Source organism: Dipodomys merriami, unplaced genomic scaffold (genome assembly GCF_024711535.1).
Source record: "Dipodomys merriami isolate MVZ:Mamm:240054 unplaced genomic scaffold, mDipMer1.0.p SCAF_3, whole genome shotgun sequence".
In the NCBI taxonomy this organism is placed as follows: domain Eukaryota; kingdom Metazoa; phylum Chordata; class Mammalia; order Rodentia; family Heteromyidae; genus Dipodomys; species Dipodomys merriami.
This window is the reverse complement of record NW_027204492.1, coordinates 109,573,968-109,598,826: the sequence shown is the minus strand read 5'-3', so window position 1 is coordinate 109,598,826 and position 24,859 is coordinate 109,573,968. Positions and strand designations below refer to the sequence as shown.

General features: G+C 40.9%; 1 protein-coding gene and 1 non-coding gene across 8 annotated transcripts in view; one reads left to right on the top strand and one right to left on the bottom strand.

Annotated features, from left to right (window-relative positions):
- The window catches only part of Sh3kbp1 (SH3 domain containing kinase binding protein 1), a 334,803-nt gene that overhangs the window by 148,780 nt on the left and 161,164 nt on the right, over positions 1–24,859 (bottom strand). For 4 of the 7 annotated variants that reach the window (XM_070040763.1, XM_070040767.1, XM_070040766.1 and 1 more), the window contains exons 4-5: positions 11,841–11,944; positions 2,305–2,434 (exon numbers count right to left, since the gene is read on the bottom strand). In XM_070040763.1, coding sequence (XP_069896864.1) covers positions 2,305–2,434; positions 11,841–11,944 — 234 coding nt within the window. Of the gene's footprint in view, positions 1–1,706; positions 1,764–2,304; positions 2,435–11,840; positions 11,945–24,859 lie in introns of all 7 variants that reach the window. The other 3 variants (XM_070040761.1, XM_070040765.1, XM_070040764.1) reach the window with 1 other exon arrangement.
- Positions 14,714–14,848, top strand: LOC138840551 (small nucleolar RNA SNORA70). The gene has a single exon (XR_011376118.1). It is a non-coding gene; the product is annotated as a small nucleolar RNA SNORA70 (small nucleolar RNA).

Genomic DNA, 24,859 nt, shown 5'->3' with positions numbered 1-24,859 from the left:
TGTCTTTATAAACCACTCTTCCTCAGATGTCAGCTCCTAAATTTCTAGGAATATATGTATTCCCTTTCTGTCATAGTAAGCTTGCAGACGACAAGGGATTTAAACTTTATCTCGGGATCTTCAGTGCTTCAGAAAGCATTTTAGTAACAAATAGAAGCTTAAGAGATATTGAACAAATGAAGAATCAAAGGAGGAAAGAAGGAAAGAGAGAAAGAAAAGCAGATATATGAATATAGTCAGGTAGATGGAGAGATGGGCCTTCTTTTCCTGAACTATACAAAAGCCCTTCTGTTTTTATCAGAAGCATCCGTCATAAACTAAACATGGCTGCTGAAACCATTGGGCTATCTTAATCCTGAACCTGAAGGCTAATAATTGAATGATGACAGGCAGGTAAAGAGAAGTCAGATGACTGAAAAAACCATTCTACTCAGCCTCCCAATCTTCCTGCACCACTAGCATCACATGCTTTGAGCTGAGAGTCCAAGCAGGGTCAGCTGTCTGTTACTGACCCAGAACAGGTAGGGGACAACATATTTCAACAGCTCTGGAGGCATTTATTCTTCTCTGACTCTCCAGCTCTGAGAACACATAGCTAAGACAGAAGGTCACCAAGAGGTCAAGGGTCTACCAAAATTTCCCAAATTTCCTTTTCTGTATCAGGAGACTCGTTACAAAGTAATTTCCAAACGTAGACAAGATGCTTCAATGGCCAGAGCATCCATCAGTGAGGAAAACAGCTTCCAAACAGCTGAACACTAACCAGTTATATCCATAGTGTCCAATTAGACTATGACCCAACTGTCTATCTTGATTAACAATGAGAACTACCATTTATTGAGGGCCTTCAATGGGTAAGGTGATTTACACTCATTCTTGCTATTGGAACTCAGAATGCATTTCCACATGGAAATAAAGTTATAATGACCCAATTTGGTCCTTCCGCCAAAAAAAATCACATTTAATCCACAATGTCCTTGAGGTACAGTACTGTTATTATAGTACCTGATTACCAGGTATGATACTAGTCCAGAGTTCTAATATGGATTGGAGCAAGAGGTGCAATAGCAGCTCCAACTGGCATACTCATTCACTGGAGAAAAAACAAGCCTGCAGCCCAAACCAAAGAAGGCAACAGGAGCTCCAAGATACTTCATTTGCTCCCAAAGCACTTCCAGGTCCTTCCCATCATAAACTCTAGGATGGATAGGAATTCAAGGAATGAGAGCTCCAGGCCTTGGCAGTGGAGGGAAGGGGTGCTGCTGAAGCTACTGAACTACCTAACTCGCCAGGAGAGCCATTTCTATGCACGTCAGACTGAGGATGCAGAGCTGTAGAGACAACCAAGCAAAGGAGGTCATCTGAGCACTTCCCTGGAAATGGCTTTACTTCCGAGCCAAGCACTTAAATCATGCTACTCACGAGAGAAAAAAGACACCAAGCCAACATAAGAACATCACTCAAGTCAAGCTGTTCCAAATGGAAACTAACGACATTGAACAATTATTTTGGCAACTGAGCTGTACTTTCCTCCTCTGTCAGGAAGGAGAGTCAGCAACCCCAGGTGCTGCACCACTACAACACAGTGGAGCCTCCGACAACAGTCATGCCTATGACCTTGGCTCGACATGGCACAAGATAAAACAGAGACGCCCACATGGAAAGGTGGGTTAGCCACTGGGAGAACAAAGCTTCCCGGTCCTGACCTTTTGCTCCATGAGCTGGAAAGGGCAGCAGAGAAGCTGGAGGGAGACTTTCGGGCCCTGGAGAAAGAAAGACCTGAAGTTCGATCTCACCATCTCAGAAGGCAACACAAGCTTACCCAAGGTAGGGGCCTGGATTCTCAGTCATCATGTTATAGTTCCAAGGGAACTGGCATGCACTTAATTTTGCACACAGCACTTCTTGCCACCAATGCATTTTTTTTTGTTGATACTTTTCTCCAAGGTCCTTATGGGACAGTGAGAAATACTATTGCATTGGGTTCATTTAAAAGGTAATTACGAATTCAATAGTAAACAATATTCTAGAAGTGCATGGAGGCACAGCAACATGGGCCACTCATGAAACATTACTTCCATGGCAAACCATAGGCTAGAGTAACCTATCCAGAAATGTATAGACTGTATGGCTACAGGTCCCAGCTTTATAAATCTACTAAACTGCAATGGGTCAACATAGCACAACCCAGAAAACATCCAAGAGTGTTTGTCAGAGTCTTGCAGCATAGGGCATAGTACAGAAAGGAAGCTGGGGCAGTCCACTGGTCCCCCTTTTCCTGTTTAGTAGGATAGATTTTCTTACTTGACTTGGAAAGCTGCTCATCCTGGGAAATGCCAAGCTCATCCGACTCCCCTGACAGCTCCTTGATGAAGTTGGAAGGAAACATTCCAGTCTTTCCATTGAGAACACCTTCCCACCATCCTTCCTCTACCTGCAGAGAAGCAAAGAGAAGAGTCAGACATTCTTCAATCTGTATGGCATGGAATGGAGCCCACCAATGGACAGAGAGAGGGACCCAAAGCTGAAAAGTTACCAGGGAACCAGAAAGCAGGCCACATAATCTTGAGATTTCAGACTAAGGAAAGGGAGGTAATCACAAACACCAATGGACAAAACTTAACACTATTTTCACTCACCTCTAACTAAAGCAAAGCCCTTTCCTCTAGCTATATAATAAAGATAATTAACACATATCACACATGTTATGTGTGTTATGTTTCTATACAGGTGGCTGTATGGGACATGTCTTTATTTTTCCTGAAGAAAATAACAATCTACCAAAACAGAAAGGTATGAATAGAAAACTAGTGATGCGAGGTAAACAGAGGAGAAAATACCATGACTTAGCAAGAAATCAAACTTGTTACACAAAGCAGAGCTTAGTGAGACCCAAGAAACTAAAGGCTTTGAGAAAAGAGAAATCAAAATTAAGATAGGTCTTGAAGGAAGGAGAAACAATAGCTATGATTGGAGAACAGGCGTATGAGACATTCCAGAAGGGGACGGGAGCTGATGAAGCCTTTGGAACAGAGACAATCAGAACAGTATGTTTAGAGCATTTGTTAGGGAACTCATGGGATAAACTTGCAGAGTAGTGATCATGTTTGTACAACCACAAAATCTTAAGGGAAAGAATGCAGACAGCAGCTCTATATGCATGATTGTCCTAATGACTATTCAGTATCAACTTGTACATTCAATAGCATTTACATTGATTGGCATTTCCATGTGTCTATGCCAACCCAAGGGATATATATATGTTATTCTCTCAAGGAACTTTTTTTGTAGAATTCAGATGGTTAGGAAGGTTTGCTATGGGTCTGAATATCAAAAGTTACAGAATTTGTAGCATGGGGTCCTTTGTGCTGGTCCTGAATAAGTAACCTCAGAATCACAAGGCAGGAGAAGAAAACCAAGGGCAGGAACCACAAATGAGCCATCTGTGGTCAAATCCTTGGCTGTGCAGGGCAGCAAGAGCAATCCCATGCCATTCAATTTGATGATGTCTGAAATGTTCCTGTTCCCAGTAATAAGCAGTCTAGCCCCAGATCCTGGAGGGAAGTGCATCTGATGTGTAAGATCAGTGGCTGCCTGCTGGGAAAACAGGGGTATCTTCACCTAGCCACACCCCCAGATGCCTGTATCACTGTCAAAGAACAGTCTGTGAGGCCTACGGGAAAGCAGCAGAGATCTATCATTAGCTACACAACAAATGGAGGGGCAGACAACAAAACCATGGCTCATCGCCTGGGGGCACACTTCCCATCAAAGGCACCACAGGCCCAAGGCGTGTTTCTTTGTGAGGTGAGCCCTTCATGGTGGAGGAGAGCCTGGCCCCAAGACCAAAGAGTGCTGTTCTGTGCTATTTCTTCTTACAGCCTGCTGTTTTGGTCTCAAGATTGTGCCTGGAGGTAGGAGAAAAATGATTCTTGCTGACACACTATCTCATTTGAGGGATATTTTAGTTCAACTTCTGACATAAAGGCAAGGACATTTAAAAACCCAACTAATGATATTCCTTTCTTCCTTCCTTCATTCCAGGAATAAAGCACAGTACCGCATACTGAATGAACAAGGAAATAAACAACATGGAGATCTTTGGGAGAAGTCCTCCATGGTATCAAGCTCTGATTTGTCCCACAAAGGATATTTTTCCCTTCCTGTGAGAAACCAAGGGCACCAACAGACCAAGACTATACTGTCACCTCTGTGTGTGTGTGTGTGTGTGTGTGTGTGTGTGTGTGTGTGTATACACATGCTCCTGTGGTGTTAGTGAACAAATCCATGGCCTTGTGCAAGTACCTACCCAACTTTGCCACTATTCTGAATTAGTTCTGCTATACCCAGGCCTGAATGGTTGTCCCAGTGCCACCAATCCCACCAATGTTTAATGATCATCTATCCTGTACTTCCCCATGACCTCTTGATAATTCACTGGTGAAGAAAACAGATAAAAAAGACCCCATCCTGGAAAAGCTTCTGTAGCAAAAAAGGAATTGGCAGAGCTTGTACACCTGCTTAGAAATCAGGTTGATTTATGGTGATGTTTCTGCATTTAAGGAGGAAAAGAAATGTGTCCTCTTTGTAATAAAGTACTAGAGTTTAGAGGCCTCAAAGGACTTACAACTTCTGCCCTCAGGAAAGCAATAAAAAGGGAGAGGTGCCACCTTGTCCTACAACCACACAACCCTACACATAAATAGTCTTGTTCTCACCGTGGCTCTAGGATGAGAACAAACCTTACCTGTGTCCCTCTGTGACCAATCTGGCCAGCTCTACAATCTGTGCCCCAAGGCAAATCCTGCCTATGGCCAGAACTGGGAGCAGGGTAGCTTCCACATGGTGCTGTTAGAGAAAGGCCAAGTAAAACCACTTATACCGTTTATAGCCTGGCAATTTCCATGCCTTTAGAATCAATAGCATCTAAGTAGGTTCAGGGCCCAAGAAAGTGTGTTTTTTAAAATCTTAGCCCTGGTGAAAGTTGAGGAGACAACTAGGTAAATTTACCCACCCTACCCAATCATGCAAACATCATCTACATTTGCTAGGCAAGAAGTAGGATGGTTGGGAATAAAGAAGCGAAACACTTTCCCGTGAGTATCTACCTATTCTGAAGAGCTCCTATTTATCATTCTTGAATTTTTTAAACCTGTCAGCTCTACTAAAAATAGAACAGCAGGTTTACCAAGTCTAATGTCTACCTGTGGGTACAAGCAGCCAGAGAAAATTCCACTTAAGGGCTGCGATAGCTTTTTTCACTCAATGACTACTTTGTTCCCCCAAACCCAGTCAGTTGCAAACTGAAAGGGAAGGTTGAAGACTCAAGGGAAAGAGGTACACAGGCCAATAAAGTTAGCTCCACTTTTTAAATAGTAGTTCTTTTTGCCTGAAAGAAAAAAAAGACATTCCAAACTCTAAGGAAAGAGCTGTATCTTACCATTCTTAAAAATCTTCCTCAAAATCTTCCCAGAAAGAATGAAATGAGAATTTTAATGCTAGTCATTTCTCCTATATTTGAAAGGTACCTGAAAGTATTTTGAAAAATGTGAAAATACTTGAAAAATACTAAGATCATTTTTTAAATGTTTTTTAAAATAGATATACAGTTTACATAAATGCACAGATCTTAAGAGTACAATCATATTGTTTATACCTATTGTAGCCCATACTTCTGTCAACGGAGCATTTCCATCACCCTGAAAATTCCCCAGTCCATTTTTAAGCAATCACCTTTGGTTCTACCATTTCTAGATTGCCTAATTGTCCTAAGGCATAATTTAACTCTTTTATTGTTAAAAAATTACGAAGTGTTTTGTCAGAAAATATCTTTTTATCAATGACATTAAGGTAAAATATGTTTCTAAGGGGCCACTTCCTGAAGGCATAAACATCTACATTATTTTCCACTTTGGTTGCTTTAAATAACTCTCCCTGTTGACTTTAGGATATGGAAAGCCGGTTGTGTCAAATATAAACAAGCATTATCTAAGTCCTAAATGTCTAGGCCAATATTTCCTCCCAGCTCCTGTGGAGTTCACCTCTTTCTGGCTGGACCTGAACATTCTTTACATGGGGGCGGAGGTGTCATTTTTATTCCCTCCCCTTTTTCTTCTGAGAACAATCATATTTCATATAAGAAGGGAGCTTCAAAAGATAAGTCTATAGAGTAGTTGGAAGGGAAATGATTTAGGAAAACATGTAAGTTCTATTTAAGGCTTAAACAATTCTGCCCAATAAGGCAGAACAACATCCATGATCTTCATCAAAGTAGAGTTTCTAAAGCCAAATATGGTGCTACACATCTATAATCCCAGCACTCAGGAGGTTGAGACAAAGAGAATCTCAAATTGGAATCTAACCTGGACTACATAGCTATACAGCAAGAGTTGATCTCAAAAACAAAGGAAGGGAAGAAGGAAGAGGGAGGGAGGAAGGAAGTAGGGAGAGAAGAAAGGGAGAGTTAGTTTGTGGTAGGACTTCTGGAAACATCATTCAGCAGTGTCTTTGAAAAGAGCCATGAGCTATTTACAGGCCCCCAAATTACTAAATGACTCTACTAAGGCTTTGTCATCATTCCAGTTTGAAAAATATAAACAAAGAGGAAATCAAACCAGCAAAATGGCCTTTCTGATGAATCAAAGCCTTAAGCTTTGTCAGTTATTATTCCCTAGTGAGAAAATCACCCATGGGGACATGTTCACCTCAGAAAACCCCCAGTTCTGAGGGAGGCTTTGAGTGGCATGCCCCTTTGAAAGTTCAGTGTGGGAAGCACTAAGCTTTGTCTTGTTGCATCCTGAAGCACCTGCTTCACAAGTCCACACTTGGCCCAAATGTTTACAAGTTGCCCCTACTCATGAAATAAGGCTGTATTCCATACTAGCCTACCACCTAGCATGATACTGCATGCATCTTCTGACAAATTAATCCAAACACTGATCACCTCTCACATGTCAAGTCACTATTTTATCTACTCTACGAATCACCTTCTTCATCCTCAATGAGAATGCCTACCTTTCAATTCCTTGCTCATTTGTCAATCCTGTTATTTTGACACTCTAGTCACATTATGGGATTTTAATTGTTCTCTTAGGTATCTATGTCTTACCTTCCCTGATTAGACTAAGTCTATCTCAACGCCTACATTCTGTTTAATAAAATCTCTGAATATTCATAAACACAATTTCTTTCAGAATGTAAGCACTGGAATATTTGATGAATTCCACAGCAAAATCTCATAAATACTTTTAAACTTGCAAATTGGCTACTTGTATATGGTTGCAACCTAGTGTGTTGATGATTCAAATCTAATCACTTTCTCTTCTAAATATGGCTTCCCTTGCTGTAATATGAATGTTTTACTATTTCTTTTTTTTTTTTTTTTTGTCGGTCATGGGGCTTGAACTCTGGGCCTGGGCGCTGTCCCTCAGCTCTTCAGCTCAAGGCGAGCACTCTACCACTTGAGCTACAGCGCCACTTCTGGTTTTCTGGTGATTTATTGGAGATAGGAGTCTCACGGTCTCTCCTGCCCGGGCTGGCTTTGAACCGTGATCCTCAGATCTCAGCCTCCTGAGTAGCTAGGATTACAGGCGTGAGCCACCAGCGCCCGGCTATGTTTTACTATTTCTATACAATGGGAAATCAGAAGTATACAAGCCTAAGTTATTTGGAAAAAAGTTTAAAGAAATTTGAGCTCTTTGGATGATCAAATTCCCATATGGATTTTACAAGGTTCTCTTTTTTGAAAAGGGATAAGAAGAGCTCTCCCGAAGCAAGGCAGAATCTTAATGGGAAAGAATGAAGGCCTGTCTGTATAACCTAACCAATCAGCTTCTTAATGAACTTGACTTCTCATGAGTAAAAATGAAAGAAGATGAACTATCCATCCACGCAGAGGTTATATTTCTGTGTGAAAGTTTTGAAGCATTCAAGGGTGTTTGTAACACTAATTCAGTGAGGCAAATCTCCTTTTATGGGCATAAGAAAGAGAATGCAGGCATATTTTGAACATGCAAGTTATCATCTTTGCAAACCACAAAGCTAGGTTAGGCTTTAGCTCAGAGGTTGCAATCCTCTCATATACCATATTTTAATCAGTTCGATCATGCATATATGGCCCTGTATGTGTTTTCATATGTTTATATTTTAGATATAACTTCTGCACATTATATATGTGGACATACACCCTGAAACCCTTTTTACAACTATTTAATGATAATTTTTTAATGATTTAAAAAAGCAAAAATAACAATGGGAACCACAGAGGATACACTATGCATGCACAAAGAAAGAAACTGAAATCAGAAAACCTGTATTTGGGGAAATAGCCTTGCCCTGAATCATGATGTTGTGTGGATAAATAACAAATTATTGTATACTTTGGTATGTTAAGCTGAAAGTGGATATCAAGATGAAGGTATGTCATTTTTTTACGTTTCTCTACTTGATTCAATCACTTCATTTTGTTTTTAAACTAGCAATAAATTCGAAATCTTTCTAAAAGTTGTCTGAGAACAAAAAATACAGGTACACTTTTGTGTATACACCTTTGCAACATTATAGAGAAAAGTCTACCAATTCATCAACAAGAACATACATATATGTATATAAACATGTTTCATTTTTGCATATAGAGCATGTTTCATTCTTTTTTTTTTGGGGGGGGGGGGGTCCGGTTGTGGGCCTGAACTCTGGGCCTGGGCGCTGTCCCTCAGCTCTTCAGCTCAAGGCTAGCACTTTACCACTTGAGCCACAGCGCCACTTCCGGCTCTTCTTTTTCTGCTTATGTGGTGCTGAGGAATTGAACCCAAAGCCTCATGCATGCAAGGCAAGCGCTCTACCACTGAGCTACCTTCCCAGCCCTGCATGTTTCATTCTTATTGATTAATACATTGACCTGACTGAATTGAACACTTCTACTGTGTTCTTATCTTGATATTGTGATGATTCCCCCCAAAAGAAAGAATATAAAATGTGAAATTGTTAGGACCAGGTAAAAATTAAGCAGATAGGGCATTGATTAGACCAAGGAAGAAGGAAATTTAACTGGCACAAACAAGTCCCAGGTAACCAAAGAAACATAGGTACAGACCCTGGGAATAGAACAAGGCTGCGTTCTAATAGTTACTGAAACTTGACCATTTGTAGGGCCAAATGCTTAAAGATAAAGGGTTGAATAAAGTAGAGAATTAAGCACCAAGGATGGCTGAGCTAGGCAACTGCATTTCTAAGGATGACTTATCTCACCACTGGGCCATTTGGAGATCTAATCAATGCTTTCTGCTATTCGGGGAGGTAATGTTTTCCTAAGGCTGAAGCAGAGCCCTCCTAGCTCATAACCATTGAGCCAGGTATCTGGACTTCAAAGGAAGGCTTGCTCTACCTCCAGGCCTTGGAGGTTGGTGCACAGCCCCCATCTCCTGCCTAGGCACCAGGATGTCTTCAGGGAATTGTTTGGTCTCAGCCACCATACTTTGCTTTGATGCCATTTGTAATAACCAACTGCTAGTTTTGCTTTTGTAACTGTCTTCTTGACCACCTGTGAGTGGCACCTCCCCCCCCCCCATGTATCTTGCCTTTAAATATGCGGAGCTATTTGATTTCAGGGCTAGTCTTCACTATCTCAATAGTGGAGGTCAGACGCCATGGCTATTAAAGGACTCCTAGCTCTATTGACTGAGTGTTGGTGACTGCTTTTGCTGATCGTGAGGTGGAGGTCCCACTAGTCCAGGGATGCTGGGATATTTCAGATATGTCCCTGTATTGTTAAAGGCTTTTGCTTAATTGAGGTTTCTGCTTATTTTGCTTTTAGTTCTTCAACAGAATTTAAAAAGAGCTACCTATTAGCACAAATACAATACTTATCCCAGAGAAAGCATAGTCTTTTATACAGCAACAATGGCCCCAATACCTGCAACATTGCAAGTACACAGGAACAAAAGGAAATTCTTTCTTATTGTTTTAAAGGCAACCTTACATTTTATGCAAGTATCAACTCTCTATGGATGTATGCCCTTTTTCCTATTGAGGCAAATCCAGGATGCAGTTTACCATTCAGCTGGAACTGAGTGGAAAGGAACCTTGAATTGCAGGTGGAGCTGAAGCCCTATCCTCCTCCTCCCATAGTCTGAGTATGCTCATAGCTCTACAAAGACTTCTCCTTGAGTAACCCATACCCAGTCTCCCTATGGCCAATAGGTGGGCAAAATCACATTAATCATTTTTCTTGGCTTTATTTGTATTCTTTTTTTTGGGGGGGGGTCCGGTCGTGGGGTCTGAACTCTGGGCCTGGGCGCTGTCCCTCAGCTCTTCAGCTCAAGGCTAGTGCTCTACCACTTGAGCCACAGCGCCACTTCCAGCTTTTTTCTTTTGGCTTATGTGGTGCTGAGGAATCGAACTCAGGGACTCATGCATGCAAGGCAAGCGCTCTACCACTGAGCCACCTTCCCAGCCCCTTAGTTGTATTCTTAAAGCAGCACGAAAACAGTAAAGGATCTACTTTCAACTCTTGTTCCCTTTCAGTTTTTGTTATGTGGACATAGCTATATTTTACATGATTATATCCTAGCATATGTAATTGTGTTCTGATATGTTCGTTTATTTTACAAAAAAAATCCTGTACTAATATTTCCATTTATTCATTTACTTATTTGGTAAGTATTTATTAAAGTGCTCACTAGGTTTCAGGTACTATACCAGGTACCATAAATAAAAAGATAGACAAAAACCAGGCCTCTACTATTAAAAAGCTCTCAGCTTACTAGACTATAACTGATAATTGTAATGCAAAGCATCATAACAAATATATTTTTAAATGCCTATGTGTACCACCTTAATGCTTTTACTGTTTGCTGGGCTTGATGAAACAACTTAATAGTCACAATTATTTTTCATTATCACAAGCACTGCTGCAATTAACATATTTTCCATGAATTAAAAAAAAATTGTTAAACATTTTCTTCTTCTCTTTCTTTTTTTTTTTTTTTTTTTTTTTTTTTTTTGTCGGTCATGAGGACTAAACTGTGGGCCTGGGCACTGTCCCTCAGCTATTCAGTTCAAGGCTAGCACTCTACCACTTGAGCCACAGCACCCCTTCTGGCTTTTTCTGCTTTTGTGTTGCTGAGGAATCAAACCCAGGTTCTCATGCATGCAAGGCAAACATTCTACCACTGAGCCACCTTCCAAGTCCCTGTTAACCATTTTCTACAGATAAATTTTTAGGAATAAGATCAAGTCAGATAGTTACATGGATTTTTATAGCTTTTTTGATGTACCTTGCTAAATACCTTCCTCTAAGGATCATACAGATATATAAATCCATTGGTTAATCTCACCAATGGTCTTACCATTAAATACTTTCTTAGATTTTGATAAGTAGAAGCTTATTACTATCTTAATTTGGACTTTTTAAATGAGTAACAGAATGGAACATTTCCACATGGTTAAGATAGTCCTCCCCCTCCCCCCTTGGGAATGTGTGTTTATGGCCAATTTATCTATTATTTACCATTATTATGGGAGCTTCTGATCACTGTAGATAACCAGAGTTTTATCATTAAAGCAAAAAGAGAAAGCTGGTAATAGTAGGTTGTAATTTCTGAGGTACTTAAGTGTGCCATGTTAGAAAGAAAATAGTTTCAAATAGTCCCACATCTGACCGCACATGATAAGAAGTCATTCCTCTGCTGGAGCCCATTTCCTTCATTTCTAGAGTTTCTAACATCCAATGTCAAGGCCAGTGGGTGGGCCTGTGCATCTGCAGCAGGGGCTCCTCAGGGCTGGGTGCACAGATATGTCTGATGGCCACATGAGGCACTAATGCTGCCCGTCCACTTGCTTACCTCTCCTACCACCTCTATGATGTCCCCGACTTTCAGCTCAAGCTCATCATCATTCTGGGGCAGGTAGCTGAATGCCACCTGGCATCGGCGCCTCCGTCGTTCACCTGGATGGGAAAAGTAAAATGTTTAGCTACAGCTCTTCCAAACTAAGGTTTTAAAGAGAGGCTTTTCCTAGGCATGCAGGCAAATTAAGCTGTCTTGTCTCAAATATGCTCTCTGGGACATGGCTAGAGGCATGGCAGCCCTGGTCTCTTACAGAAGGCATTAGAAAGCAGAGCAATGCTTCTTGGTCTTTCAAAAGCTGCTGGGTCAGAAAGGCATGGATATGAGAAACCGATCCATTGGTGCAGAAGGCAAAAAAACCCCACCCCTCAAGCACTGGAGCACATTGTTGCCTTAAATGGTTTTTCCATGGATAGGGTGTTATATTCGCTGCTGTTGATTTTTAATGCAAGCTGATGTGATGTGGTAGAGAAACAATAATGGTCTGCTTCAAATGCTAGCAAGCAGAAGGCTTTTCCCCTAAATGTGCAAAAGAAAAGATAAAGTATCCTGGCCTTTTTCTCACTAATCATCATCCTTTCAACATGCTAGAACTCAGGCCTGATAAGTAAAAGCCAATTTGATTTTAGCTTGTTCTTGGTACCATTTCACACACTCCACAGGGTTCAACAAATCCACTTCTGTCCTCTTCCCTGGGGCTCAGGGGATCTATTAACAAGATTCCTGGCTGTTTATAACAGACTCAACCAAGCAAATCTAAACAAAAGCCAGGGCCACACATTTCACTTGACCAAAGTACATTCTAAGATAGTTACCCCATCTCACTCACTCAAAATGGTCTACCTGTGAGTGTATCTGACATCACTGTCCAGCACAGACATCACTGTCCAGTACATGGGCATTGTGGGAGAAAGAACATGCATGTGGAATATGCACAACAGCGAGACAGACAGACACACAGACATGCGGCAGTGGTGGCTGAGGCCAGGGAGAGGTGGACAGATGCCACGTAGTGTGACAGACATTGCTCAGAAGGTAGTTCATCACCACTGACCTCCTCCACGCTGCCACATGGCCTAAAAAACCAAAAGGATCAACAACTTCAAAGAAACACATTTAGAAACGCTGAAAGTATTTTGGGGTACTGCCTTCAGGGATTTCTTGTTCTACTTTTCTAATCTTTTCCATGAGAAAGGAAGTCCCTACAGGGGTGATCACAGGGTACATGCAGGCCTCACACAGCATGGCATCACACAAGGGGAAAAGTGTGCTATAACGATATGCTTCCTAATCAATATTATTCAAAAGCCAGTGGCCTAGTTCTCTCTGCTTCATTTTTCTCTAAGGAAGAATGGGATTGAACACAGGGAACAGGGCAGTTCAGAATCGATACTTTGTCTGATCATATCTTTAGCAACCACATAAATGATTCCTGCCCCTTAGCACAAAGTCATAAGCTGCCAGTTCCTAGGAAGAACACATGCAGAGCTCTCAGGCCCATCTCAGATAGGCACTGCAGCCAGTTAGTAGGCTGAGTAGTTTAGCCTGGCTCTCTCAGTGCCAGAAGACACATCCCACCTTGCCTTTCCAGAGAGTGGTAATCCAGTATAAAGAATGTTACTATGAAAGCCAAGCATGATGGCCCACGCCCATAATCCCAGCACTCAGAAGACTAAGGCAGGAAGATTGTAAATTGCAGGCCAGCTCAGACTACATAGTGAGTTGGAGCCTAGCCTGGGCTATATAGTGAGATGTTTTAAAAAACATACTAACAACCAAGTTCAATGTCACTGCTCCATAGCTTCTGACACCACAGAGAGGGGAAATCAAGTCCTCTGAACCAGAGACAATACACACTTCTCATTCTAGAAAAAAAAATCTAGGTGGCAAAGCAATCTTGGTAGCTTCTCCCAATTTGCATATATTTGCACATATGTATATATACATATACATATGTATGTAGTAGATATATATATACATACACATACACGTGTGTACCTTAATATGAAGTTCTATAACTCTTTAAGAGCTTTCATTTTTCTATATTTTAGGTTAAAATGAATTCTGCAAGCACAAACAGAACATGAAAAACTGAAATAACAAATATCTGACAAGTGATGCTTACAACCACAGAAGGCACCAAAGTCCTGATTGAAGTAACTTAAAAAATAACATCTAAAGATTCAGTGATAGCTAAAAGCATAAAACATATATATATATATATATATATATGTAAATTCATACCTTAAAAAAGACCCTCTGGGCTAGGTGCCCATAGCCCATGCCTATAATACTAGTGACTTAGGAGGCTGAGATCTGAGGATCACAGTTCAAAGCCAACCAGGTAGGAAAGTCCGTGAAACTCTCATCACCAATTAACTACCAAAAGCCACAAAGGAGCTAGCTCAAGTGGTACAGCACTTAAGCAAAAAGGCTAAGGGCCAGCACCCAGGTCCTGAGTTCAAGTCTCAGTACCAGCACAAAAGAAAAAAAAGTCCTTTTGTAGGACAGTAGCTAGCAACTATAACAACAACAAAAACCAGTAGCTAACCCAATACTGCACAAATGGCAAAGGCAATAGTGATATATTCTTAAAGATTAACCCAGGACAGAATCATCAGCTCTCTTTCTATCTCCCTCTGTCTCTCTCTCCCTCTCTCTCTCTCTCCCTCTCTCTCTCTCCTTCTCCCTCTCTCCCTCTCCCTCTCCCCCTCCCCCCTCTCTCTCTATCTCTCTCTGTCATGGGGCTTGAACCCTGGGCCTGAATGCTGTCCCTGAGCTTCAGCTAAAGGCTAGGGCTCTACCACTTGAGCCATAGCTCCACTTCTGGTTTTCTGAGTGGTTTATTGGCGATAAGAGTGTCACTTTCTCTGCAGCCAATTAAGCCGACCAGGTTCCTTTTCTCATGGGGACGTGGTGTGCACTGGTTGCAAACAGCAACCTCCTTGGTAGTATATGCAGCCTGTTGCTTGTATGGGTTGCCCTAAGGGACCTTGGAGACAGTTTTCCAGTGTATTTTCATGACTCTAACTTTATACTGTCCCCTACCTAGGCTCCAGACAGGTATGAGGGGAGCCTTTGGGAAACCCCAGGGCACTGTGGCCAGGGTTCACATTGGCCAGGTAATCATGTCCATCCGCACCAAGCTGCAGAATAAAGAACATGTAATTGAGGCCTTATGCAGGGACAAGTTCAAGTTCCCTGGTCGTCAGAAGATCCACATCTCCAAGAAGTGGGGCTTTACCAAGTTCAGCGCGGATGAGTTTGAAGACATGGTAGCTGAGAAGCGCCTCATCCCTGATGGCTGTGGAGTCAAATACATCCCGAATCATGGTCCTCTGGGTAAGTGGCGAGCCCTGCACTCATGAAGGCCTCCATCCACTGAGCTATATCACCCCCACTTCAATCATGTTCCCCAATAAAACTTGCATTATGTCTTAAAAAAAAAGAGTCTCACTTTCCTGCCTGGGCTGGCTTTGAACCGAGATCCTTCAGATCTCAGCCTCCTGAATGGCTAGGATGACAGGCGTGAGCCACCAGCACCTGGCATCATCAGCTTTCTCTAAAACTACATCTCTACTTTGTACTTCCATTAAAAAGAATCCAGTAAGCTAATCAATACTTCTTAAAAGTTTCTGAGGTTAGTTATCTGGTGGCATGAAGCCATATAAAAATCACTACCACAGGACGCCTTGTGGCTCACACCTATAATCCTAGCTATTCAGGAGGCTGAGAGTTGAGGATCTCCATTTAAAGCTAGCCCGGGCAGGAAAGTCTGTGAGACCCTTATATCCATTAAAAGCTACTCAACAAAAAAGCCAGAAGTGGCACTGTGGCTCAAGTGGTAGAGCAATCACCTGGAGCAAAGAGAAGCTCAGGACAGCAGCCAGGCCCAGAGTTCAAGCCCCAGGACCAGCAAAAAACAAAACAAAACAAAAAAACACTGCCAAAATACTAAGAGAAGCTTTAGAGAGCACAAGGAAGAGACTCAGAGGCAGCTGATGATAAAGATCATCTGATCTTGACCCCAAGCGGAGTCATCTCATTACACAGGGATAGCTCATGATCATTTCTAAACATTTATGATACCTATCACTGTATGTCATCCAGTCAACCATGTAAATTAAAAGAAAAAGAGCCAGAATGAACAACCATTTTGCAAATGGGGAAATCATAGCTCAGTAATTTACCCAAGATTATCACCAAGCTAAGCAGCAGTATTCCCTTGGCCTGAGTTCAGAGTGTTTTCATCAGTCATAAATGACCAATTCAGTTTGCATCTAGTTCTGAATTCTCTGCAATCTGTGTTAACTGCTTCCTGCAATACTGTGAAACATCAGCTCAGGTCTTCACCATTACAGAGACTCCCCCCAATTTAAAAAAACTACTGCTTTTCCACCACACTGACTTAAACAGTGTGCCAAGTTTGTGAACTTGGGGCACAGGAAGAAATTGTAGTTCAGTTGCATCCATCCATCTTAATTATAAGGTAGTAAGTAGAGAGCCTAGAATTTCAAATCAGGTGACACAACTCTAAAGACTGCCTCCTATACATCTGTTTATTCTTAAGTATTCTCAGCTGGTGGGGAGAGGGAGGAGGTGGGGAGGTGGGGAGGAAAGGGACAGGAGGGGAAAAATAAAGGAGGGGGTAACAATGCTCGGTAGGAAATGTACTCATTACCTTACTCATGTAACTGTAACCCCTCTGTAAAATAAAAAAAATATTTAAAATAAAAAAAATAATTAAAAAAGAATTCTCAGCTCGTCTTGATAACTCAGAAGGGACTGAAATAACACAGTACATTGTTAATAGGTGAAAGTATAAAAATGCAAATAAGAAACAGCCCTACTGCTTCAGGGAACTGGGGCCTATCAGCTCCCATTTTAATGAAATAAAGCCAGTTGATGGAGAGGCAATGCAGTACACTCACCTTTTCTGAGAATGATATCACAGAAACTGAAAAGCATACCATGACTCAGTTCCAGAAATAAAAGATACATGTTGACATTTCAGAGTCTTTAGGGTCTCATGGCATGTGAAAATTTTACTAGCACAATTCATTCAATGACCACAAAAATATAACAACACAATGGGTGAAAAAAGTCTTTGAGTTCACTGAAAAACTCCAATATTCATACAGCCTATGTTTTTAACATCTCACATCTTCCATGATTGAATAAAACCATCCAGCTTTAAATAATCCAATATTTTAAGGACTCCATTAAATTAACCAAATGGATCCTTATCACATATCTAGAGAATATGGCAGTATCCTGAAACCATATTGCAAGAGAGAAAAATGATAAAAGTCAAAGAGGAAAATCAGAGGCTTCTCACTTCCAATATCTAAGGTTACTTTGGGCATCTTTCCCAGGCTAGGCCTGAGGGGCCACCTGTGCCAGTGCAGACCTACTGAACTCACTCTGGAGTTGGACCTGAATTGCCTTGCATGGTAATGCGCACAAAAATCGAAACGTCATGTAATGAATTCACACCACATATTGCAGAGGATAAGAAATCACCTTGTGAAACAGGTAATCTACCCTGGAAGACTCTAATTTAGTGGTTTTCAGTCTCAGTTGCACATTGACATTCCCAAGGAAGCTTTCATAAAAAGTTTTTCGATTTTTTAAATTATCTTTGTGTGTGTGTGTGAGTAACACACACACACACACACACACACACACACACACACACACACACACACACACACATCCTGAGGCTTGAACTCAAAGTGTGGGTGGTATCCCTGAGCTTTTCTGTTCAAGGCTAGTGCTCTACCACTTAAGCCACAGCTCCACTTCTGGCTTTTTTGGTAGTTAATTGGAGATAAGAGATTCATGGACTTTCCTGCCCAGGCTGGCTTAGAACCACAATCCTGAGGATGTCAGCCTCCTGATTAGAAAGGATTACAGGTGTAAGCCACTGGCACCTGGCTTAATTTTTTTTATTATCTTTAAGTAGTTGGACAATGGAGTGTCAATTCAATGTGTAAATTTATGAGAACAATGCATCTTGATAATGCCATAAAACTTCTGATGTCTTCCTAAATTAAATGCAGTCCCTGAGGAACTAGGTCTCCATAGGAACTGACTTCGTAGGGAGCCAGAGCAAAGAAAATATCAGACAGGACTAAAAAGATCTGGTTGTATAAAATTAATGAAATGATTCCAAAACCAGTTTCTCAGACCTTCTAGTGGCTAACTTTGGGGAAAGAGTAGGATTACTAAAGGCTCTACTATAATGTATTAATTTCCAAAACCAACTCCCAACTCCATAGTCACATGCTTGAGATGTAATATACTAGACAGATAGATTATATAAATAGATAAGGAATAAGAACCAAAAGGATTTGTTTTTACTAAAGACTGTTGAATGATAAACAATGAATAGATGATCATGGGGGAGGGAAGGAATAGCAGGACAACAACAAGGAACGGAAGGGATAACAATGATCGACAAGTAATATATTCATTGCCTTACTCATGTAACTAACCCCTCTGTACAGCATCTTAACAATAAAATAAAATTATATATATAAGAGGCCAGGTTTCCTATCTCATGATGAAAAAGCAATATTAACTATTAACTAAATCAATACAGACATTCACATGTTTTATGTGAGACACACAGTATATTCTCAATACAAAGGAAGAGAAAGCTGAATTACCGATCTTGCATACCTTGCATCATATAATTTATTGGTAGCATGCTGCCTCTCAAGCTACTACAATGTAATGTAACTCAGAGGACGAGGAGGATACTTCAGAAGCCAATCAGACTCCAGAACAAAAAGGCCGGTTAGGTCTTTCTTCATCAACAACTCTGGGCTATTATACTGGACTGTTATAATGAAAATGTAAAGTATGTAAGCCAACTAGAAGTGTGTGGTCTCTGGAGATGAGCGTGCTTGCTTTTCAAAGGGATGTATAAAATGAACATCTTTACATGGTGAGAAACAGGAAATCCATTTGCCTGCTACTTCTTTGAAGTAGCAGGAGTCATCTGAAAAGTGGTGATAGCTATGCTAGCTAGGGCTCACTTTCTCCCAAGACTATTCAGAATACAAGAGAAAATGTAGAAGCAGTCAGGACCCATTTATTAGAGCCTCTGAACCCTAGAAGAAGGGAAGGGAGACAGGTACTATCCAATATTACAAAAGGGAAATGAACTTCATCTTATCTGAGATGAAGAAAATGGACGTCCAATGTCTCTTATGTGCTAGGAGCCATGCTTGTCCTTAAGCCTTAAGTGCCTTCCCTCAAGTTCTTACACTAACTCTATGAAATTTGGGGTGTTGGCCCCATCCTCATGAACAAGCACAGAAAGGCTAGATCACTTTTTCAAGGCACATGAATAAAATGATCAATCCATTCTTGACAAATGAATGGATTCATGAACAAATGAATACTAACACCATATCCTGTCTGTGGTCATGGTTTGGGGAATATAAACTCCCAGAGAGGCAGCAGAGAAGGACAGAAAGGGTAGAGGGAAGGAGAAGTAAAGTCTCGACACAATGCTACATAAGGCACCTGCCAGTGTCTACTTAAAAGTCAATGCCATCTTGAATTGTTGATGACATAGGAAGGGAAAGATTGTGGAGGCTAAGTTTTGCCAGTGTCTCAAAGATCCCTTATTCTCCATCAACATAAAATACAAAGCATCTGTAATTTTAAACAGTGATCTGCTCCTAATGGCTCTTTCCTTACAAGTTCATAGTCTACTTGTACTTTTTATATTTAACAGAACAGCAAGGCTATCTACAAGTTATACATATTATATATAATCTATAGTGTCCTATATATTTGATTTTAAGTTTAGTTTTCATAAAAGACAGACTATATTTATGAAGACAGAGATACATATGTAAGAATGCTGACAATGGCCTTGTTTCCAATAGTAAATGCATATATGCAGAGATCTATATGTGAAACAATCTGAATGTCCATTGGAGGTGAGGGGATAAAAAATAACCATGCTATATTTGGCAGCCATTAAATACAACAAATAGCTCTATGCATATTGATGTGAAAAGGTGCTCATACTACATTAAAAGAAAAAAAATGTGCATGTCCTCCCAACTTTATAGACACATGCATACTCTTAACTGTAAGCGCAATCAATATTTTACTTACTTCCAATCCCTCAAAACCTAGCACAGAGTATGCAGCATTCAACAAATATATATCAACAAATAAATGAATCCATTCAATAGTCAACTAATATGTGAAAGTTTAATATGACTCTTTGAATGAATGAAAAAGTGCACATATACACCAACACATGTGTGTAAGAAAATGGTATAAGGTATACTCCAGCAGAACAGTAGTACTTCAGGGAGGTATCAAGAGATCTTTGTTTAAAGTTTCTGCCAATCAATTTGCTTTTACAAAGAGGATATAATGCACTGTAATTGGTTTTGTTTTAAACACTGCAGTCATCTATTAAAATAATTATCTTGTACCATGAATCTCATCTTTCTAAACATTACCAGTACAATTAAATGACATTAATAGTAAAGCTAGTTCTTATTCTACAAGTAAACAAATACTAATCAAACCGGATGAAAGGGAATTTTCCCAGGCAGAATGACGATGGCACTAACTTCCCAATGACTAGTAGCTATGCCCATGAAAACAGCAGGAAGTCCAGAGAACCCCTGACACACCTGTCGTATTGTACTATTTAGTGTTCTGATCAGGTACACTCAAAGCATCTTGAGAAGGCCAGAGTATTTCCATTAGTGACCAACCCAAGATCATTTTCCTGGTCTAACTTGTGAGGTCCACGCACCCATGTAGCCATCTCTGTCTCATGTTCACCTCCAAGCTCACTCACTCATGCTCACTCAATTATAGAAGAGAAAACACACACCCATACCCACACACCCCCCCACACACACACACAGCCAAAGAGGCCCCTTCTCTGCATTTTCCTAATAAGCACTGCTTTTCTCAAGTACTATCCTAGCACTCATTGTATCTTCATTATCTGTGAGCACCAATTTATATTTCGATAAATTCAATTCACCATCTACCAGCTATTTACTATGGTTATTATGATGTTATTTCTTCATAAAATGCCCAATCTCAATCAATGTATGGGTCCATGTACAACATATTTTGAAAGAGAGAATCTTCAGAATATAAGGAAGCCACTGGAAGAAGTTTACAAGTTGAAGTTGACTGATTAACGTAACACCCTGAAACTTAGTTTATACTGCCAGCATAATACAGAAAGAGACCATAAATTTTTCCAGCAGAGAACTCGTATATAGATATCTTCTACATAAGCAATATCATCTGATATTGCCTTAGAAGCTACATATGTAATTTCTATGTCATTGGCATAATGTCTTCTACCTCAACTGTCTTCTAAAAATGGTGTATGAATTAGGCCTCTGAAAAGACACATGAGCTCTAATTTTTACTGATCATGAATTCATAGTCCACACTGAAATTATTGAAGTACATCAAGAGGAGCCTCAGGTAGGACACTGGTGGCTCACGCCTGCAATCCTAGTTACTCAGGAGGCTGAGATCTGAGGATCATGATTCAAAGCCAGCCAGGGCAGCATAGTTCCCATGAGACTCTTATCTCCAATTAACCACCGAAAAACCAGGAGCGGCACTGTAGCTCAAAGAGGTAGAGTGCTAGACTTGAGTGAAAATGCTCAAAGACATTGCCCAGACCCTGAGTTCAAGCCCTACAACTGACAGCACCAACAAAAAAAGACAGAAGAAACACAGAGCCAAATTGGTCAGCACTATAATTATTGAAGGGCTCTTGGCCTTGGTTTTCTTATGCATATACTAGAAACAATGGAATAAGTCCCACTTAATAAGAGGGCTTACCCTCTACCCGATTCCCTCCCCTTTAAATATTTGGCTTCACACTCAGGTTTATGTTAAAAGGCAGCTTTGTTAATTATTAATACTAGCTCAACCAAATTTCTTTATAGCAGCCTCCCCTTCCCATCACAGTGACATGGAAGAATCACAGTTTAAAAAAAAATAAGCAATGTCTCTCACTGAACCTCTGTATTTCTCCTTTCCTCAGGCTGGTCTCAGGCCTTGGTTTTGGCCTTTCACCATGCACCAATCCAAATGACTCAGGCCATTCCAAATGACACCTCCCCAAGGGTCCCTCAGCTCAAGCAGCTAGCTCTGTGGGAGAGGAACCTGGATTTTCAGAGGGAAAAATCTAATATATAAAGCACATTGCTCTTCTCTGCTTTAACAAGTCTGATTCTGGCAAAATGCCCCCAAAGAATTCAACATATTTATAGAGTTTTGTTTGATCTACTTTTAAATGCTCCATGCAGAGTCATTCAAGTGAAATGAGACTACAAAATTTCAAAGGAAAAACTGAAAGAAGATTCTAAATATAAGTTATTTGTTGAGCATAAACAAGATTTCTCCCTCCTCTGCAACATACTCCCTCTAACATATCTATTTTTAAAGGCACTCTCAAACTTTGCTGCTGACAAATGGATTTATCAAACCCCGAAACTTTTATAGTTAAAGGAAAGGGTAGGCAAGGAGGAAGCAAAATGAGAAGATGGGGGTGGGGGAGAAAAGGAAGTAAGAGGGATAGAGTAGGAAAGAAAAGGAGAGAGAAGAAGGAGAGGAAACACAGGGAAGGAAGTGGAGAGGAAAGGAAAGGTATCACAGACATTTTAGGATCTGTGACAGAAGTTTAGAAAACCCTAAAGATCCTGACTGGAATCCATATCTCTGGCCTATTCTTAGAGAATCTGGGGGAAAATACTTACCATAATCAAATCTAGAGTTTTCCAATTTTTAAAATCAGTACCAAAATTCAGCCACTGTAACAGAAGATTTAGAGGACAGAAAATTCTAAGTATCACTTTCTTGGGGGAAGGGAAGAACTTTGTCATAGTCAAAATATTTTTAAAACAAGACTTGCTTTAATTTAGCTTCCCTTCTTATTTCCCCAGGGGTCTCACTCTTAGCCTGGCTGGCCTCAAACTCTGACCCTACCAATGTCTGCCTCTTGAGTAGCTGGATTAAAGGCATGAGCCACCACATCCAGTGTGCAATTCATTCTTCAGTATCTAAAAGGCTATATATGTTTGTGTCAGTATCGAAGCTTGCACTCAGGGCCTTGCACTCTCACGTGTGTGTGTGTGTGTGTGTGTGTGTGTGTGTGTGCCTACAGTTTGCCCTCTACCACTTGAACTATGCCTCCAGGCTAGCATTTTGCGTGCGTGCGTGCGTGCGTGCGTGCGTGCGTGCGTGCGTGCGTGTGTGTGTGTGTGTGTGCGCGCCTACAGTTTGCCCTCTACCACTTGAACTATGCCTTCAGGCTAGCATTTTGCTGGTTAATTGAAGGCTCTCAGACTTTTCTGCCCAGTACAGCTTCAGACTGATTTTCCAGGTCTCAGCCTTCTAAGTAGCTAGGATTACAGGCATGAGTTACCAGTACCCAGCTAAAAGTCTATACTTCTTAAGCAGAGGTCTTTCATTAGTTTGTGGATACAATCCAGTGGCTGTAAACTTGGATAGGGGCTGGAGATGTATTTCAGTGATATAGTACTTGCTTATTAGTTTATGCAAGGCCTTAAATTCCATCTCCAGCACCAATTAATAAACTTAGGGAGAAAAATTTTTACTATCCTTTAACCAAGATAGGGCCTTTATTTCTACTATAAATACAGGCCACAAATCACGCTGGTATTAAAATCAAAATCACTTTTTGATCCACTACAGGATTTTGCTACATATTGCATCAATAAAGAATACATATTGCAACAAGTTTCATTGTTCTATTTTCACATATGTAAATAAAGTACTTCGATCATACTTGTCCTTCCACAACATATGTGCTAATAAAAATATTTTCAAAAGAATGTGGCTTTGCAATATTTTGATAACCATATTCCAATATGATTGCCTTCCTTTTTTATCTTATGCATTGTTTTATTCATTTACAAACAGTATTCTAAAAAGGGTCCATTAGGCTTTACCAGTGGGATCCAAGGCAATAAAAATAATTTTTTTAAGAACCTCTAATTCAGGTTTCCAAGGAAACTCAAAGGTAAAAGGGGAAATTTTATACAAATACATAAAATAAAGCAATCAACATATCATTTAGACCCTGTTCATTGGAACATTTCATAAGTTTGAGCATAACACATCACAACAAAAGAACTTAAATGAGAGAACTTCATGAGTCCTCATCCACAAATGGCCATGTGCCCCACTGTTCACAAGGCTGCTCGCCAAGTGCCCTCTTATTACTCGGGTCACTGGCTGGCAAGAGCTGTGCTCTGTCATCTGGCACCTTGGCTCAGCTGAGCTCATGCCCATTTTCCCTTCCAGAAAGGCCAGCACAGCAAATCTGCAGGCTGACACCTGACACAGCCTCACTACCACTCCCTCCCAACACAGACCTATGTTTCTCTCCCTATTTTAGCTAGTGAAATTCTGAAAAGCATTGTAAACCTCCCACCCCCTCAGCATGAAGAGAGCACTAGAACTCCCATGAACCCCTAGGGCTTTACACACTCCTCTGGTTCTTTTTTGGGGGGAGTGGGGTGGAGGCTCTGGTCGTGGGGCCTGAACTCTGGGCCTGGGCACTGTCCCTCAGCTCTTCAGCACAAGGCTAGGGCACTACCAATTGAGCCATAGCACCCACTTCCGGCTTTTATTTTCCTGCTTATGTGGTGCTGAGGAATCGAACCCAAAGCCTCATGCATGCAAGGCAAGTGCTCTACCACTAGCCACCTTCCCAGCCCTCCCCTCGTTCTTTACTCAGTGGCACTGCCCTGCATTTCATATGTATCCTCAGCCTGCCGGGCATTGAAGACATACATGAAGGAAGGGAAGTTTATACCAATGTCTATCACTGCACCAGATTTTCCTGGAAGGGTTTCCTGACTCCTTCTAAAGTCCCATTTCTGTGATATCAACAGATGATGAAAGCACCACAGGCCAGTAAGTCTAGCTGAGACCAGAAGCATCTGACTTGTTCTTCTATGGGAAAAAAA